At 46.4% G+C, this 18,549-nt stretch overlaps 1 protein-coding gene across 1 annotated transcript in view; it reads left to right on the top strand.

The window, feature by feature from the left end:
* Positions 1-2,511: 2,511 nt before the first annotated feature.
* The window catches only part of ZNF354A (zinc finger protein 354A), a 53,758-nt gene continuing 37,720 nt past the window's right edge, over positions 2,512-18,549 (top strand). Inside the window, exons 1-2 of the mRNA XM_054487579.2 lie at positions 2,512-2,575; positions 3,764-3,929. Of these exons, the coding sequence (XP_054343554.1) occupies positions 3,774-3,929 (156 nt within the window). The 5' untranslated portion in view covers positions 2,512-2,575; positions 3,764-3,773. The remainder of the gene's footprint in view (positions 2,576-3,763; positions 3,930-18,549) is intronic.

Raw genomic sequence — 18,549 nt, 5'->3', positions numbered from 1 at the left:
GTTTTCTGGAGAATGTTGAAATATGTGATGCCATTGACTTTGAAACCTGTAGATCATTCTCTTTGTCTTAAGAAAAGTTCTTCCAACATCTTGAAAACAATCTGTCCAGTGGTGGGGGCTGGGGAGAGCGCTCGCAGCACGGCCACTGCGTGCAATCCCCGACCATCCCTGGAGGACCGATTCGCACTGGGGACCCCTGTTCCTCCTCTTCCCGGCCCCTGTCCACATCTGCGGTGTTGGTTCCTTTTCTGTGGTGTCCACACGTTTCCTTTGCGTTCTGGTTCTGCGTGGGAAGAGCCCTGCAGCTTGGGAGCTTTCCATCCATCTCTCTTTTTTTTGGTTGGTGACTCTTGTCGGCTCTCCGTGGGGACATTGGTGCTCTCCAAGAAGGTACTTCTTAAATCAGTGATGCTTTTTGTCTTTTCCTGATGAGGGTCTGTTTTTCTTGGGTGAATAAGTGCTGTCTCATCTGGAACATTTTAGGGAACTGGAATTTGAATTTGTCCCCTTGGCTTTATTTTATTGAAAAAGAACTTGGGTCTTTTGCTTCCAAAATGGTTATTACCAAACCGTATCTGATCACAAGAGTAGTGGAGCAATTTATTAGGAAGGGAGAAAACTAAGCACATTCCTTTCCATGGTCATCCTGGCTTTCATGGGCTTGCTGCCAGGGCACCCAGCTGGGCTCTGGGCTCTGGGCTCTTTTTCTCCCCAGGTAGGGTCTTCTCCTGGGTCCATTCGGGAAGTCATTGGGAGGGTTTCTCCATGTTTTTGAATGCCCTTGAATTTTTGGACCCTCGTGGCAGGCTTAGGAGAAAATTTACCTCTTTTGTTGCTGAGCTGAGGAGGGGCCCAGCCTCCACAGGGAGGTGACACGGCATGGCCCCAGCCTGCCCATTCGGGAACTGGACCCACTTCAGGGTCAGAAGAGGACAATTGAGGTCCCATCTGCAAAGTCTTGGGGCCTTGCTGAGGCAGGAGAGCCCGTTGCAGGTCTGACCTTTCACATGGTGCTTGCGGAGAGTAGGCTACCCTCCCCCCACCACCCCAAGAGTAGCCTGAGACCGAGGCCCTCTGAGCGGTGGGAATGGGAGGCGGCCTGTCTCTCTCTGCGTGCAGAGACACTGCCGCTTCTGCTCCCTGGGAAGCCAGCACCATTTTCAGCATTTGTGGGAGGCCTTGGCAAGTGCTCAGGAGAGATTTGGGCCCAGAGCCAGCCCCACTCCTTGTGTTGAGTAAGACTGATCCATCTCTGGCCTGTGACTCGAGGAGAGGAGCCCCTCACCCTCCCGCCACAGCTCAGGGTAATGATGCGACACCCTGATGATGATGATGTGGCGGGGACTAGGGAGGCTCTTGCCGGCATGGTCCTTGCCGCCAGCCTTCACAGCGGCTCCTCTGAGGGTCTTCATGCACAGGGGCTCTGTCACTTAGCCCTGGCTCCCCCTCTGTCCCTGAGGCATGACTTTGGGCAACTCACTTAGCATTCAAGCCTCAGTTTCCTCATCTCTAAGATGGGTTGACAACAGAGCCTGCCTGGTGGTGCCGTGGGCCACAGGGTGCCCAAACGCAACCCTTCTGCCTCTGTTTCTGTGCTGCCTCCACTCACCATCAGCCTTCATTCAGAGTAGGTGTGCACGCTGTGCAAAGCCCTTCCACACACCTGATCTCAGTTGTTCTCTGCTCAAATGTCAGAGAGGCTTTCCCTGCATTTCCTGTTTGAACAGTGTCCTGGCCTCCATCTTTATTTTTGACAGTGTTTGCCATGGACTGAGGGTGAGTTTTTGTGTATGTTCATGTCTTTCTATCTGGAGTGGAGGCTCCTTGAGGACAGAAACCTTGTGGGTTCACCACCTCCTCAGAGCTCAGCCGACTGCTTGGAAAACAGCAGGTGCTTTTGGTGTCTGGTGAGTGAGTGGTGGGTCGGGAGCTGGTCCTCTGACCCTTATGAGGCGGGACAAGCTTGTGTTCCTCAAGCCCATCTTACAGATGAGGAAACCCAGAGAGATGAGGGGTCCTGCCGAAGGAAGTGGTGTCCATAGCCAGCCCCACCTTCTGCTCACCTGGAATAAAGACCTGGGGACCCCGGGCAGGTCATGGCCAAGTGGAATGGACTTCTGACATTTGAGGGCTTCCTGCCTGCAGCCCCCAGGCAGCCGTGGCTGTCCAAGTCCAGCAGGCCTTTGCTCAGGACGTGGCTGGGATGTCTGGCCCTACCTGCCAGGAGGCTGCTGGGCTCCTATCTATCCGGGGAGGCCCCATGCAGGGGCGGGGGGTGGAGGCTTCTTTTCTCTTTCCCTTTCCTCTCCCTTTCCCCTCTCCCCGGAGGAAACGGTAGCAGGATTTCTTTTAAGGGGATGCCGCTATATTTTGCCAGCAGGTGGAAGGTGGCGATATTAGCGCCCACGAGCTGCACGTGGACCCCTGCGTGAAGCGTAGTGGGGCACGGAGCAGACGAGACGTTTCCATCTCACAGCAGGAGGGCCGGCGACACCACATGAAGTGACAGGCAGGCCCTCCTCAGAAGCCGGCGCTTAGATCCCTAATTAGTTCACACGTCAACTGAATTTTTCAGGTGAATGAATTTTAATTACATCTCAGGTTAAAAAAAAAAAAAAGCGCCAGTGATCCAGAGCTCAGGCAGAGGAGCCCTACCAGTTTCTGTTGCTCTTGAGGTTTTCTAGCCCACAACACACCCACGCCACCAAAGGCTCGTTTGGATTCAAGGTGAAACACATGTGCCACGAATCTTAGAGGAGCTCTGAATGTTTGGAAAGGGTGCAACTACGAGTAAAAGTAACGCACCGTCTGCTGCAGATGGCTGGCTCCGAGGAGGAGTTCATGGGAGCTTGGGGACGCTCTTGCCCGTGGCTCTAGGAAGCTGGGCCACTAATGGCAATAGCTAGTCTTTATCATAGAATAATGTGTTAAAATGTATAGAGAAGTAAAATTAAAAGTATAAATAAAAGTAAAATCATCATAAAACATAGTAGCTAGGCGCTTCGGAAGCTGTGTGTGCACTGACCTATTTACCCCCTGACTCACAACCCTACAGCCTAGGTGCTGGCACCACCACTTTCATTCAAGGAAATGAACTCAGGTTCAGGAATTCACCCAGCATCCCCCAGATGTGGTGGTGGCAGAAGCCACATCTTCCCTGAAAACTTTCTTGCTCAGGGTGCCTGCTCAGATTTAGGAATGATCTTACGTCTGCATTTTCATCCTGGTCAGGCAGAGCCTGAACCCTGAGAGACACTCTTTTCTTATGTTCCCATCTGGAATATGCACTGCCAGGGTCAGTGGGGGGTGTCTTGAGGGCCCTCTTGAGGTCAGCTTGGATGTGACACGTGCAGCGGGTTTCAATGGGGCCCAGTGGGGTGTGCAGCGTTAGAAAAATGAAGGTGCTCGTGGTGACCTCTGGGCATCTTTGAAATAGCCTCACTTTCTTAATAGCTGTGCCAGGGGCAGTGTGGGAGGGTTTTGGGGAGTGCTAGAATTGGGTTTCAGCTCCAGGTCTTGAAATTGCCTTTCAGAAAACAGGTTTTATCCCCCACACACAGAGAGGACAGTTGTCAGTTCAGCATACTTCGGTGCACGTTTGCAGACCTGGCAGGGAGAGGGGCATCTTGGAGCTGAGACTCATTCACTCTTGGCTCTCTGGGTGGAGGCTGGGCCTTTTGGGCCTGGATATACCCAGGGCCGTGTGTTTTCCCCACTTCAGGTTTAAATGCGGTTTCTTGTTTTTTCTACCCTTCCCTCGCAGTATCCGCTCAATGGCAAGAAAGTGGAAGTTGCCGTCAAACAGATCATCGCTCGAAAAGCCGTGGAGCAACGAGTGCTTTCTGGAACCCCGAGGCCCTGCATCTGTACCAGATGGCATGCAGCCATCCCTGAGCTGCATGGCTTCTGAGTCGGACTGGCTGGCACAGGTAGGATGGAAACCTTGAATGGCCTGGCACAGGAGTCCCTGGCTTGCAGGCAAGCAGTGCTTAAGGGCTGCTGGTGGGAACTGGCACCTGAAAGAAGGCATTTGAAGAGGGAGGTGGTGGGTGCTCCTGCCTCACCCAGGCTGGGATGGAGGGAACTGCAGTTTTGGTAATGGCTCCTGGGTCCTCTCTGTGCCTGTTGCTAAGGTTTTCGTCAGCCTGGGCTGTCTAGTGGCTAAAGGGTATGGCTTCTCCTGTGTGGTCTGCCAAGCTGTCCTTTTGCAACAGGGCCTGAGACCACTGGCTTCAGGGGCTGGAGTCACAGTTGTATGGGCTTTGGGCTGGGTTCTGCTGAGCCGTTGGGGCTTAGCCACTTCCTGCCAATAATAGCTAACATTGCTCATATGCTGAGTGCTGTTCCAGGGCCACGATCCTGACTATAACCCTAGAAGGTAGGTGTCATCATTATCCCTATTTGGAAGATGGGGAATAAGGCCCGAGTTCGGGGAACTTGCCCAAGGTCACATGGGCTAGGGCCAGCCCTTTTGGAAAGAGCTCCCAAGAAGGATAGTGAGACTCCCTCTTTTGATATCGTGGGTACTTCCCGAATATCTAGATTGATCAAAAAAATCATACCCCAGTGAGGAAGATCAGTTACATGTACATTTTCCGAGTCGCTTTGACGTCGTCACAAACTCTCACATGCTTGAGCCTCTAATTTGATTTTCAGTGAGAATCATTTCATGTGTCATGAAGTTTCAAAAGACAACGCTCAAGGAATGGTACTTCCCATTATTCCAGCTTGATTGAAATTGTGGGTTTCTACAAAGATACTATTTATACTCTTAAGACAATGGAGCTTTCAAAAGGTTTCTGACTCTTAAGTCTTCTTATGTGATTTCTAGGGAAGTGGGAATTTTCACATTTTCATTATGAATGTGTCTTTATGGCTTTCCTTCTTTTCCTTCATTCTTTCTTTACATATCCTGACTCGACGGTGTTTCTCTCGCCCTTGATGGGAGCTTCAGGTTCTTGCCAAAGTATGTATCACATAATTGCTTTCATGTTCAGACATGACAAGAGTGAGTTGTAAATGACTGCGACACCGATGTCACAATTCTGTTAGGCCTGGTTGACCTTGCAAATTGAATTCAGGGAGGGCAGTGCTTCTATCTGGCTGCTAGATTTATTGTTCCCAGTCTGGGGAGAGGCCTGGGGAGGCGTGGGCTGGGATTTCTGTGCCTAGGCAGCCACTCTAGCTTGTCCTCTGCTGCCTCCCTCCTTTCCATCTTTGTGTCTTCCTCAGCTCTTGAAACAGAAGGCAGCAGCCCATGATTGATGGGCTCCAGCCCGCTGGGGTGTTATTAGCCACTCTGTCAAGGTGACAGTGTCATTTTTAATGTTCCATCTTCAGACTTGAGGCTTATTTTTAGGTTGAGAGTTAGCCAGCCTTGACAGAGATAGAACCCCTGAAAGTTGAAGACATGGTTCTTGACCCTGGCTGCTGGGGAGCTTGCAACAATACCAGTTTCCATGAGGGTACCTTCTGGGGTGCAGGAAATGTTAGATGTCTTTATTCACGTGGTGGTTACTTGAGTTCATATCTGTGTACCAAAAACTTGGGCTTTGGTGAGGATGTGGAGAAACTGGAACCCTGGTGCCTTACTGGTGGGAATGTAAATTGGGGCAGCTGCTGTGGAAACACACTGGTGGGTCCTCAAAAAGTTAAACATATAATTACCCTGTGAGCCAGGAATTGCACTCCTAGGTATATACCCAAAAGAACTGAAAGCAAGGACAGAAGCAGTGCTTGTATGCTAATGTTTGTAGCAGTGTTATTCACAACCACCAAAAGGTGGAAACAACACAAGCATTCGCTGATGAATGAATAAAGAAACTGTGTTCTGTCCCTACAATAGAATATTATTCAGCCACGAAAAGGAATGAAGTTCTGACACACACTGCAATGTGTATGAACCTTGAACACATTATCATGACAGACACTGGTCACAAAATGACAAATACTGTATGATTCCACTTACATGAAGTACCCAGAATAGTCAAATTCACAGGGACAGAAAGTAGACCAGAGCTTATTCAGGGAAGGGGGGAGAGAAGAAATGGGGAGTGAATATTTAATGGGTACATAGTTTTAGTTTGGGATGATGAAAAGTTTCTAGAAATGGATGGTGGTGACTTGCATAACACTGTGATGTACTTAATGCCACTGAACTGTACACTTAAAAATGGGTAGAGTGGCAAGTTTTACGTTATGTATGTTTTACCATAATAAAGATATTTGAGATGTACACTTAAAATTTTTGCTGTAGACTATAAATGTATGTTTTACCTGAATTGTAAAATCTGATTTCTAGGCCCTACTCCTAAGGATTCTGATTTTTTTTTTTTTTTTTTTAAAGACAGAGTCTCACTCTGTCACTCAGGCTGTAGTGCAGTGGCGTGATACGGGCTCACTGCAACCTCTGCCTCCCAGGTTCAAGAGATTCTCGTGCCTCAGCCTCCTGAGTAGCTGGGATTACAGGTGTGCACCACTTGCCCAGCTAATTTTTGTATTTTTAGTAGAGATGGGGTTTCACCATGTTTCCCAGGCTTGTCTCGAACTCTTGACTTCAGGTGATGATTTAATAGTTGGGAGAAAAGTCTGGGCATCAGTATCTTTAAAAACTTTAAAAACTTACCATGAGGAATTTATAGTTGAGGAAAAGGGGCAAAACTTAGGCATGAAAACCCCTCAAGAATAAGAATTGTGGAATCAAGGCTGGGCCATGTGCTCTATGAAGGCCAATGAGTTGTGAGTGGAAGGGACGTACCATTTTTATGTCACAGGTCTTAATTGCTGATGTAAGAGTCTCCAAAGCTCTCTTTTCCCTTTGGTAATGTTTGACATGGGGGCTGCTCTGTCCCCCTGGTCCTGAGTGATACAGGTTCTGACACTGGGCCTGGAATGATGAGTGGGATTGAAGGAGTACAGGAATTGAATGATCCTATGTAACATAAGTGGGGCAACAGTGTCAGGGAAACTCATACATGGGGAAAGCTTTGTGAGTTTCCTGGACCTTTCCTCATGGTCACAAGATGGCTGCTGCAGCTCCGGCACCACATCCTCAAATACTTAAAGCAATGAGGCGGTCAGTGCAGTGAGAAGTCTCTTTGAAGCCCGTTCTTATTTTACCAGGGGGAAATTTCTCCCCAGAAAGATCATCAGCAGCCTTCTCCTCCGACTCATTGGCTAGAACTGTATCTCATGGCCACCCCTAGCTCTAGAGGAAACTGGGAAGCAGGTATCTGTATTCCTTTCCTTTCCTTTCTGTGTTTTGATATAATTTCAAATTAAAGTTTCAAGAATAGCACAAACAATTCTAGATAATCTTCACTCAAACTGCCCAAATGTTGACATTATGTGACATTTGCTTAATCCTTTTCTCTCTCCTTACGTACACACACATACATACATACACACACACTTATGTGTATTTTTTTCTAAATGGTTTGAGTCAACTGCGCACACAATGTGCCTTTGTCCCCAAATACTCTATTGTGAATTCCTGAAAACAAGGATATTCTCGCCAGGCACAGTGGCTCACGCCTGTAATCCCAGCACTTTGGGAGACTGAGGCAGGCAGATCATGAGGTCAGGAGTTCGAGACCAGCTTGACCAACATGGTGAAACGCCGTCTCTACTAAAAATACAAAATTAGCCAGGCATGGTGGCACATGCCTGTAATCCCAGCTTCTCAGGAGGCTGAGGCAGAAGAATTGCTTGAACCCGGGAGGCAGAGGTAGCAGTTAGCTGAGATCGCGCCACTGCACTCCAGCCTAGGCGGCAGAGCAGCAAGACTTCGTCTCAAAAAAAAAAAAAAAAAAAAAAAAAATTCTTTTTTAGCTATACTTTCTAAGAATCTCTTGGCGTCAGGCTCCCAGACAAGGCCCCACGGAGTATAGACAGTAATGGATGGCATGTGTACCCTCAGTGAACTTCCTGCCCAACAGGAGGGAAGGAACAAGTATTTCTTGTTCATCTACTACATGTCAAGCCTCGAGTTAGCCACTCACATTCACTGTCTCCTTCAAATTAGCATATGAGCTCTGGGAGGCCAGTGCTGTTACCTGGATAATGATTTGGGGGACTTTGTCCCTTTCAAACCAGAGGAACCATTCATAGCTTTCTCCAATTCCTGGGTCGGCCTCACCTCACCTCACTTGAGTATGGTTGTTTTAAAAAAGAATCTGAAATATTTTTTATCAAGTGTTTCAAGGACCTAATTATGAACTTCATTATAATTGTTCATTAGTTATATTTTGTTCAATTACTTTAGCAAGTTGCCAGATGGAACACAAAGCTGGCCTTGCTGCTTTCCCTGGGGCTGCTGCTTTCTTGCCTTTGCTGCCGTCTGTGTCTCTGCTTTTTTTTCTTCTCCTTGAGGTTAATTCTATGGGCCTGAACCCATTGCTCCACTCCCTTTGTTGTGAGATGAGTTCCCAGGCAGTGTTCTAGCAGGCTTCTCATCTGTTTCAGTCGCAGGGACCTTGGGACAAACCTCCCACAGGCCAGGGCTTGCTGACCACAGGCGTGTGCTGCGGTCCATGATGGCGGGCATGCTCGCACTGCATCTGGAGGTTGGGCACTGTCTCCTGGCTTCTGCCATTGGGAGCTCATATCAATGGTGGCCACACCCCTGACCCATCATACCTGGCCTACAGAGGAGAAAGCCACGGACCTTCTAAGGATGCAGGTGTTCCCCCTGTGAATGTATTTCTCAACACCTTAGTAAAGAAGGCATTTTCTGGGGTCTCCTGGGGGATGTAGTTGGTGGGTAGGCGTGCAGGTTGCCGTGGTAAAAATCCTTTCAATGTTTCGTCTCTCTTGGCCTTCAGATTCCTTCCTCCAATCATGCCAGGGCAGCTCTGGCATCTCTGCTCACTCACCTTAGGCCACCATGGAGTCCTAGTTCCAGCCACCAACCAAATAAATTTTGAGAGCCACTTCCAGTTAAGCAAACTAACACATGATATCCAAAATCTTAGTGTACCTAGATCAGGGAGTTCAGTCTACTGTAGAGTCATGTTCTTCTGCCTGCCTTGGTCTGACACCCTCACATACTCCCTAGGTTTCTGCCAGTATAGATTGGCAACATCTTGCACTTCTTTTGGTGTAAAAGCAATCTCATTCTAGGCCATAGTGGGTACTAAAAATCTAAGATCCTAGTTGTGAGTCTGGTGCCAACTGTTGGTAGTTGTGGTGGGTCTGAAGGAGAATGGGCATCTCCTCATGTGAGATTGTCATACAGTTTTCAAGAAAAGGGCAGCTAGTCTCCTTAGACACAACAGAGCAAGCTCCTTCCTTTGGCAAAAGAGGCTCAGAGTGACTTGTGGATTCAAGATTCTCAGTTTCATCTGATTCTCAGTCCCACCAGATGTCCCCATTCTAAGCTTCAGCATCCTCTTTTTCAATTTTATTTATTTTATTTTTTTTTGAGATAGAGTCGCCCAGGTTGGAGTGCAGTGGTAACAATCTTGTCTCACTGCAACCTCCGCCTCCCAGGTTCAAGCAGTTCTCAGAGACAGGGTTTCACCATGTTGTCCAGGCTGGTTTTGAACTCCTGACCTCAGGTGATCCACCCAGCTCAGACTCCCAATGTGCTGGGATTACAGGCGTGAGCCACGGTGTCCGGTGAGTCTGGATTCTTTTTAAGTCTGATGAGAAACATTTACAATCTATTTTCTCTGAAGCCTACTACCTGGAGGCTTCACCTGCATGATAAAAACCTTGGTCTCCACAACCCCTGAACCCAGACCTTCTGTTCTATTGATTTCAGGTCTTTAGATAATGATTTAACTCTTTCAACCAACTGCCGATCAGGAAATCTTTGAATTCATCTATGACCCGGAAACCCCCCAGCAACCCGCTTCAAGATGTCCCAACTTTCCGGACTGAACCAATGTATATTTTACATATATTGATTGGTGTCTTATGTCTCCCTAAAACGTGTAAAACCAAACTGTAGCCTCAACACCTTGGGCACAGGTTCTCAGGACTTTCTGGGGCTGTGTCACGGGTCATGGTCCTCACATTTGGCTAAGGGTAAATCTCCAAATATTTTACAGAATTGACTCTTTTCATTGACAATTTCCAGCACCAAACAGGAAACTGGTCTCCCCTGAGCAGCTTTCCTGTGTTGCTCTCACTCTACTCTAAGTGAGCTCACACCTACCTGGTTCACCATAGTTCTTTTTTGTTTTGTTTTGTTTCGAGATGGAGTCCTGCTCTGTCGCCCAGGCTGGAGTGCAGTGGTGCAATCTTGGCTCACTACAACCTCTGACTCCTGGGTTCAAGCAATTTTTGTGCCTAAGCCTCCCAAGTAGGTGTGATTATGGGCACACCTCACCACACCTGGATAATTTTTGTATTTTTAGTAGAGATGAGGTTTCGCTATGTTGGCCAGGCTGGTCTCAAACTCCTGACTTCAGGTGATCCGCCCACCTCAGCCTCCCAGAGTGCTGGGATTACAGGCGTGAGCCGCCGTGCCCAGCCCAATTGTTGATGTTTTTGAGATAGGGTCTCACTCTGTTGCCCAGGCTGGAGTGTGGTGGTGCAGTCTCTCCTCACAGCCTTCATCTCTGGGCTCAGGTGATCCTCCCACCTCAGCCTCCCGAGTAGCTGGAATTACAGGCATGCACCACCACACCTGGCTAATTTTTGTATTTTTAGTAGAGACGGGGTTTTGCCATGTTGCCCAGGCTGGTCTCAAACTTCTGAGCTCAAATGACCCACCTGTCTCAGCGAGTCAATCCTTAGAATCCAAAGTTCTGGGATTACAGGTGTGAATCACCACGCCCAGCCTGTCCACTGTAGTTTTAGTCCATACCAGAAATGCGGATGGGACGTCAGTGGATCACACCTTGAGAAACTGCTGTAAACAGTGTGAAATCATCAATAGAATTTACTTTTAAGGGCAAGGATTACCTATTAACCTTTTCGTATATCCTATTTGAGGGCCTGGAACATGATAGTCACCCAATATATGTGTGACTATCTGAGCTCAAGCAAGATTATTGTTTTCAAGCCTACGATTTTTAAGTAGAGAAGTATCAGAGGCGGCCGGGCACGGTGGCTCATGCCTGTAATCCCAGCACTTTGGGAGGCCAAGGCGGGGGACTCACTTGAGGTCAGGCATTCGAGACCAGCCTAGCCAACAGAGTGAAACCCCATCTCTACTAAAATTACAAAAATTAGCCAGGCATGGTGGCGGACACCTGGAATCCCAGCTACTCGGGAGGCTGAGGCAGAAGAATCCCTTGAACCCGGGAGGCGGAGGTTGCAGTGAGCTGAGATTGCACCACTACACTCCAGCCTGGGCGGCAGAGTGAGACTCCGTCTCAAAAAAAAAAAAAGTATCAGAGACATTCAAACCAGAGCAACTCCATCTTGAACAGGGGTTGGGTGAAATAAGGCTGAGACCTACCGGGCCTCATTCCCAGGAGGTTTGGCATTCTTAGTCACAGGGTGAGATGGAGGTGAGAACAAGATACAGGTCACAAAGACCTTGCTGATGAGATGGGATGTAGTGGAAAAAACAAACAGCCAAAACCCACCAAAACCAAGAAGGCAATGCAAGTGACCTCTGGTTGTTGTCTTCATTGTTCATTATATACTAATTATAATACATTAGCATGCTAAAAGACACTCCCACCAGCACCATGACCATTTATAAATGCCATGGCAACATTCGGAAATCACCATATGCAGTCTAAAAAGGTGCATTTTTAGAAATTTCAGTTCCAGAAACTGCCTATCCCTTTCCCAGATAACTCATGGATAATCCACCCCTTGTTTAGCATATAATCAAGAAGTAACTATAAGTGTATTCAGTTGAACAACCCATGCCACTGCTCTGCCTGTGTAATAGCCAGAGTAGCCATTCTTTTATGCCTTGCCTTGCCTTTTTTTTCTGAGATGGAGTTTTGCTCTGTTGCGCAGGCTGGAGTGCAGTGGCGCAGTCTTGGCTCATTGCAGCCTCTGCCTCCGGGGGTCAAGCGATTCTCATGCCTCAGCCTCCTGAGTACCTGGAATTACAGGCGCGTGCCACCACGCCCTGCCAGTTTTTTTTATTTTTAGTAGAGATGGGGTTTCACCATGTTGTCCAGACTGGTCTCAAACCCCTGACCTCAAGTGATCCGCCCGCCTTGGCCACCCAAAGTGCTGGGATTACAGACATGAGCCACCACACCCAGCCGATTACTTTCTTAACAAACTTGCTTTCACTTTACTCTATGGACTCACCCCAAATTATTTCTTGCACAAGGTCCAAGAACCCTCTCTTGGGGTCTGGGTCAGGACCCCTTTCTGGTAATGGAAGTAACATGATTGTTTTGGGTTTAGAAAGCAAATACTAGCCAGGATGTTTAAAAATAGAAAATACTTCATTACTTCTCTAAAACAGATGAAAATACGATGTTAATTTGTTATGTCTTTCTACAGCTTTAGTTAGAAAATGGAGAAAAAAAGTAGAGACCAGAGTCAAGGGGACCAATTTTGCCTCCTTTAATTAAAGTGAAAGAACACATTAGAATAATAATTCCAGGTAGAGGAATGGGCTTCTGATTGCAATAACTCTAATGATGTACCAAACCCTATAGTAAGAGTATTTTTTTCTTTTTCTTTTTTGTGATGGAGTTTTGCTCTTGTCCCCCGAGCTAGACTGCAATGGCACAATCTTGGCTCACTGCAGCCTCTGCCTCCCAGGCTCAAGGGATTCTCCTGCTTCAACCTCCCAAGTAGCTGGGATTACAGGCATGCGCCACCACGGCCAGCTAATTTTTGCATTTTTAGTAGAGACGGGGTTTCACCATATTGGCCAGGCTGGTCTCGAACTCCTGACCTCAGGTGATCCACCTGCCTTGGCCTCCCAAAAGTACTGGGATTACAGGCGTGAGCCACTGCACCCATCCTCTTTTTTCCCTGCCTTTTTGAGAGCCACCATGTTTTTTTCATAACCTAATTTTGGAGGTGACACATGATCACTTCTGCTATGTTCTGTAGTCACAGAGATCAACCCTGGTTTAGCATGGGAGGGGAATGCACAATGGTGTGACTAGCAGGAGGCGCAGGGGTCAGTGGAGGCCACCTTAAAGGCTGCCTACTACAACCTTCAGACTTCTGTTTCTATCTCCTGGGGCAGATATTACCTGAGTTAGGGTCATCCAGAGAAACAGGCCAATAGGATGTATGAATATCTCTGGAAAGAGGTGGATTATAAGGTATTGGCTCATATGATTATGGAGGCTGAGAAGTCCCACAAGCTGCCATTTGTAAGCCGGAGACCTAGAAAAGTTTGTGGTATAGTTCAGTGGCCTGAGAGCCAGAGACCCTATGGTGCAGGTTCCAGTCTCAGTCTGAAGGTCTCAGAGCCAGGAGTGCTGATGGCAGGTCGATGTCCCAGCTCAGGCAATCCGGCAGAGAGATAATTCACCTTCTTCTACTCAGGCCCTCAACAGAATGGATGATGCCCACCCACACTGGTGAGGGCCATCTGCTTTACTCCATCCACCAGTTCAAATGCTAACCTCTCCCCGAAACACCATAGCAGGCACACTCAGCAATAGTGTTTACAGCCGTCCAACTGGGCATCCTGCGGCGGAGTGAAACTGACACACAAAATTAACCATCACACTCCCCCACTTCTGCTTGCTGGATTCTCGCTCTTCCCCTTCTCTCCATGTGGTTTGATGAGTCTGATCCTGCCCCTGCTCTCGCTGGGCTCCAGAGGAGGGCAGCTGATCCAGGCCTGGACCGTCAGCTTGCTCCATCCATTGGCTACCATGATAGCTTCACAGAAAAGCATGTGGCCAAGCTGATCGGGTAAGAGCCAGTTACAGCATCCTCAAGAGGGTGACGTCAGCCGGGAGTCGTGGCAGCTGTCTTTGCTACTTTGTGAGAAGATCCTCACCCCGTGTGGTGACACTGGAAAGCAGGCTGAAAGAGCGTAACCATCAAAGAGAAAGGTTAGCTCTCTCTGAGGGAGAGAAACAGAAACCAGCTCTACAGTAATCAGGATTTGGAAAAACAGAAGGTTACAGAGGCAATCCCCGCAGCCCAGATCTGTAGTATTTCCCAGGTCTTTCAAACACATTTAATTCTGCACAGGGGAAAAAAATGGCATCATTATTTAATCCAAAATACAATAACCACAATAGATTGCCCATGTGGGCACATAAGTCCCCTGCAGAGAATTTAGTGTGCGTGCTGCCTTTACCCACATGTACAACCAAGGCAGTGTGAATGGGGCCAGTCATTTCTCGTGGCCTGGGAAGAGAGAACGTGGATGCCTATGGTTGTTATAACAGCAAACGGGGGAAACAAAGAAAGCCCAAGGGTATAGCTGCGACTCCACTTAAGACTAATGCATATCTTCATTTTAGTCCTCAGCAATAATCCAAAGAAATATCTGGTGCTACTGAAAGACTCCTGTCATCCCTGGTAGATACTCATCAATTATCATTAAGTATTGCACAGCTCAGCTCAAGATATAATATGTCTGAGAAAAACCGTGGCACCTCCTTTTAATCTTGCATAGAAAACAAAGTATGTAAAGCACATTATTAAAATATGTAAAATTTATAATTTAATTATAAGATTGCATGGCTTTATAATCTAATAGTTCTGCTGTATTTTGCATATTAGTGAACAATTGTTTTCTTAGAGCACACAGTAGAATCATTTACTTGATGCTGGAGAATAAGTTAATTTTGGATTCCCTGTATATGACTAATGGATTTAATCATCACTTTACTGTAGAATTAACTTATACTTCCCTGTGCTTATAGCACTAATGATGATATTCATAAAAGTTATTTTTTTAAAAAATGTAAGATTGTCACAAAAAGAGAAACCAGTGTACAACTTGGTTTTCGAGCCAGCAGTTCTAAATAGTTAGTTCAGAGCCATCAAGGCCGTCCTCTTGCTCTGTAATAAATCACACATGACTCCCACCCCTGCCACCAACCCTGCCTCCATTGGCTTTATTAAGGGAATTTATTTTATTTAAGGGAAGATGAAATGCTTGCCAGATACATTTAGTGAAGCTCCTGATTTTTTTAACTTTGGTTGTAGGTTACAATGAGGATTCTTCAGTTACGTCCACTTCATGAAGCTCTGGGAATCCCCATATGTGCTAAGATCACACTGGGATGCCCTAGTCCCTCTGTTTGTCCTACTTTCAGTCTGTTGAAGCTACCCACTTTTCTCCTTCAGCCAGAACAAACACTAGTGGAAGGGCTAGCAATACTGTTCTTTATTTAAGGAGAAGAGTCCCTAGCACTGCCTTTCCCATCTTTTAGCCTTCCTTACCACCACCACCATCATCACCACCACCACCGTCACCATTACCATCACCATTATCACCACCACCACCATCACCATCACCATCGTCACCACCACCATCACCATTACCATCACCATCACCACCACCATCGTCACCATCACCACCACCATCATCACCATTATCACCACCACCACCACCATTGTCACCGTTACCATCACCATTATCATCACCACCATCACCATTATCACCACCACCACCATTGCCACCATTACCATCGCCGTTATCACCACCACCACCACCACCATCACCACCATTATCACCACCACCACCGCCATCATCATCACCACCGCCACCACTGTCACCATCACCATTTTCACCACCACCACCATCGTCACCTTTACCATCACCACCATCACCATCACCTTCATCATGATCATCATCTGGGTTATTCTTTCCTCATGGAATTAAATGATGGAAGACCTAGATTTTATTTCCAGCTCTGTCAATTTATAGCAAGGAGTGACCTTGGGTTATTAAACCTCTCCCAGCCTGCTCCATGGCTCTAAAATGGGAAAACCGATTACTTCCCTCTGACTCTGAACGTGCTTTGTCCACTATTCAGTCCTAAATACAGGCAGTGAATTATTACAGTACTCTCTCCTATCCCAGCAGACGTCACCCACCTCTTCATAAAACACTGCCAGTTTGGGCACAGAGATGTAAAAATCCTGGAAGAAAAGAATCTTACAAGAAATTAAACTCCTTGCCTTTTTTATTTTTCTTATTCTCTTGAATGAGCTACCTTCAAAGGAATCTTATTTTTCTATATAGCAATTTTCAAAACATCCCGTTTTCAGACCCAGTCCACAACCCTGCCTCCAGGGGCTCATATTGCTTTCAAGTCTTGACATTCTGAAGTTCTGCAGTGCAACGTGGCTGGCCCCTTGTCATCTTCCCCCACGATGGATCTCTAGGTCTGCCCTGTCTCTGCTGTACTAAATCAGTTACCACCTATTCATTTGTTTTCCAGCTTCCAAACATTGTGTTGAGTTTCCCCATTTGCCGTGGAGCCCTCTCCTGTTCTCTCTGCCTTTATTAGTTTGTGTTTTTCAAATTCCTTCAGTGTCATTTTAGTGGAGTTTGAGGAGAAAACCATAATACATGTGAGAACTCTCTGACCATGTGTTTAACAAGAAGTCCTATCCTTTATTATTGCTTAATAGTTATTTTATATTAACAAAAATTTTAAAAGTTTTATATACTTTTTTTCTTTTTGAGACAGTCTCGCTCTGTCGCCCAGGCTGGAGTGCAGTGGCACGATCACGGCTCACTGCAACCTCTGCTTCCCGGGTTCAAGCAACTCCCCTGCCTCTGCCTCCCAAGTAGCTGGGATTACAGGCGCCTGTCACCACGTCCGACTAGTTTTTTTTGTATTTTTAGTACAGACAGGGCAGGCTGGTCTCAAACTCTTGACCTCAGGTGATCCACCGCCTTGGCCTCCCAAAGTGCTGGGATTATAGGTGTGAGCCACGGCGCCCAGCCGCTTAGTAGTTATTTTAGAGTCATGGTGTGTTAAAATGATGCCCAGAACCTCACTTGAGCCCCAGATAAACAGAAGCCAATTAGGTTGGGCCGTAGATAACTTTCTAATATTTCATAAAATAGTAGCCTAAATGTATTGGACATGTTAGTCTTATGATTAAGAAGAAAAAAAGGAAGGAAGGAAGCAGGCAGAAAGAGGGAAGGAGGTAAAAAAAAAAAAAGGAAAATAACTCCCTAACACTTTTTAAATCATACATGATAATAAACTTTATGCTTTACATAATTTTTCCTTATTAATATTTCTTGGACTTCACTATAAAACAGTTTTATTCTCATATAATAACTCTCTCAGGGTTTGGCTTCCAGAACCAATCAAGAGGCAAAAACTACAATTCCACTGTCAAGATTATAGTTTTGTTTTAAACCCTAAAGTTGTCTTTTAAAAAATTGCATCCCAGAAGAGCATTTGTGGATTTTTAAATATCCTATTTATCCTCTCTAAACTTGGAATCTGATGTCAACATTGCCTTGAAATCATCTGTGGCAGATTTATAATTTTTCTGGAGGGGAAAGAGGGAAAAACACGATGAAAAAATGGGGACTTTTTTCCTTTTGGCTTAAAACCAAAGATTCAAAGCTGGTATGAACGAATGGCTTGGAATGAAGCCTCTGGTGAGCATAGTGGTGTTTGCAGTCCTTCTACAACCTTTACATGGCCTGCAGAGTCTCCCCACTTTGCATCATGACTGCTGGCTGAGGTTATTCTGGGGAGATGATAGCTGTGGAAAATGTGATGTAGAACTCTGCTCCCAGCCTGCATGCTCCCTGTCCAGGACTGTGTTGGATCGATGCAGCTCTACTTGGAACGGTGGAATATGGGCAGAAATACAGAAATAGTTTTGTTTCTTTGTTTGTTTGTTTGTTTTGAGACGGAGTCTTGCACTGTCACCCAGGCTGGAGTGCAGTGGTGTGATCTTGGCTCACTGCAACCTCCACCTTCAGTTCAAGTGATTCTCCTGCCTCAGCCTCCCAAAGTGCTGGGATTACAGGTGTGAACGACTGCACCCAGCCGAAACAGCCATTTCTGTGATCAGTGTGTGAACAACCTGACTTATTCCTGGATGCAGAGATGCTCACAGATGGAGAATCGCTGAGCCACAATGCATCTGTGTAAAACAGGAAAAAAACTATGAGGATGTCTGCCAGTTGAAGGAGCTAAACTCTCAGACGAACTCTAGTAGTGGCATGAAACGTAAAGGTCCTTGTGATTCAGGTAATACAGAATCTGCACACCATTCAATTCTTACTAAAGAATAAAAGATACAGATGTCTGCATCTGTTTTTCTATTTCTGACCTTAATTGTGTGTATTGAAATGGTGTAAGAGCCTACTATCTGTTCCATGGTCACCATCTGATTTAATGTCTAGATTATTTGACCTCCAGCAGATCTGAAAAACTGGAGTGTGCAGAGCTAGTTGTCCAGGGGTCCAGGGCTTGATTTGGTGCTCCATATTCAAACAACTCAAGGATCAAAAAAATTAGCAAGCATAGAGTTTAACTGTGACTTCAGGAGTAATAGCAGATGTTTGTGTTTATTTCATAACAACAACAGAATTTTTATTTAGTGATATCTAGATGGAATTAAAAGTAATAAGCAGTGAAGGGTAAATGCCTTAATAAATATGAATTATATCTGCTGAACTCAGCATATTTAAAAATATGATTTGATGAATTAATT

Source organism: Pongo pygmaeus, chromosome 4 (genome assembly GCF_028885625.2).
Source record: "Pongo pygmaeus isolate AG05252 chromosome 4, NHGRI_mPonPyg2-v2.0_pri, whole genome shotgun sequence".
Taxonomy (NCBI): Eukaryota; Metazoa; Chordata; class Mammalia; order Primates; family Hominidae; genus Pongo; species Pongo pygmaeus.
The sequence above is the reverse complement of the archived record's forward strand: the minus strand, read 5'-3'. Positions and strand labels throughout refer to the sequence as shown.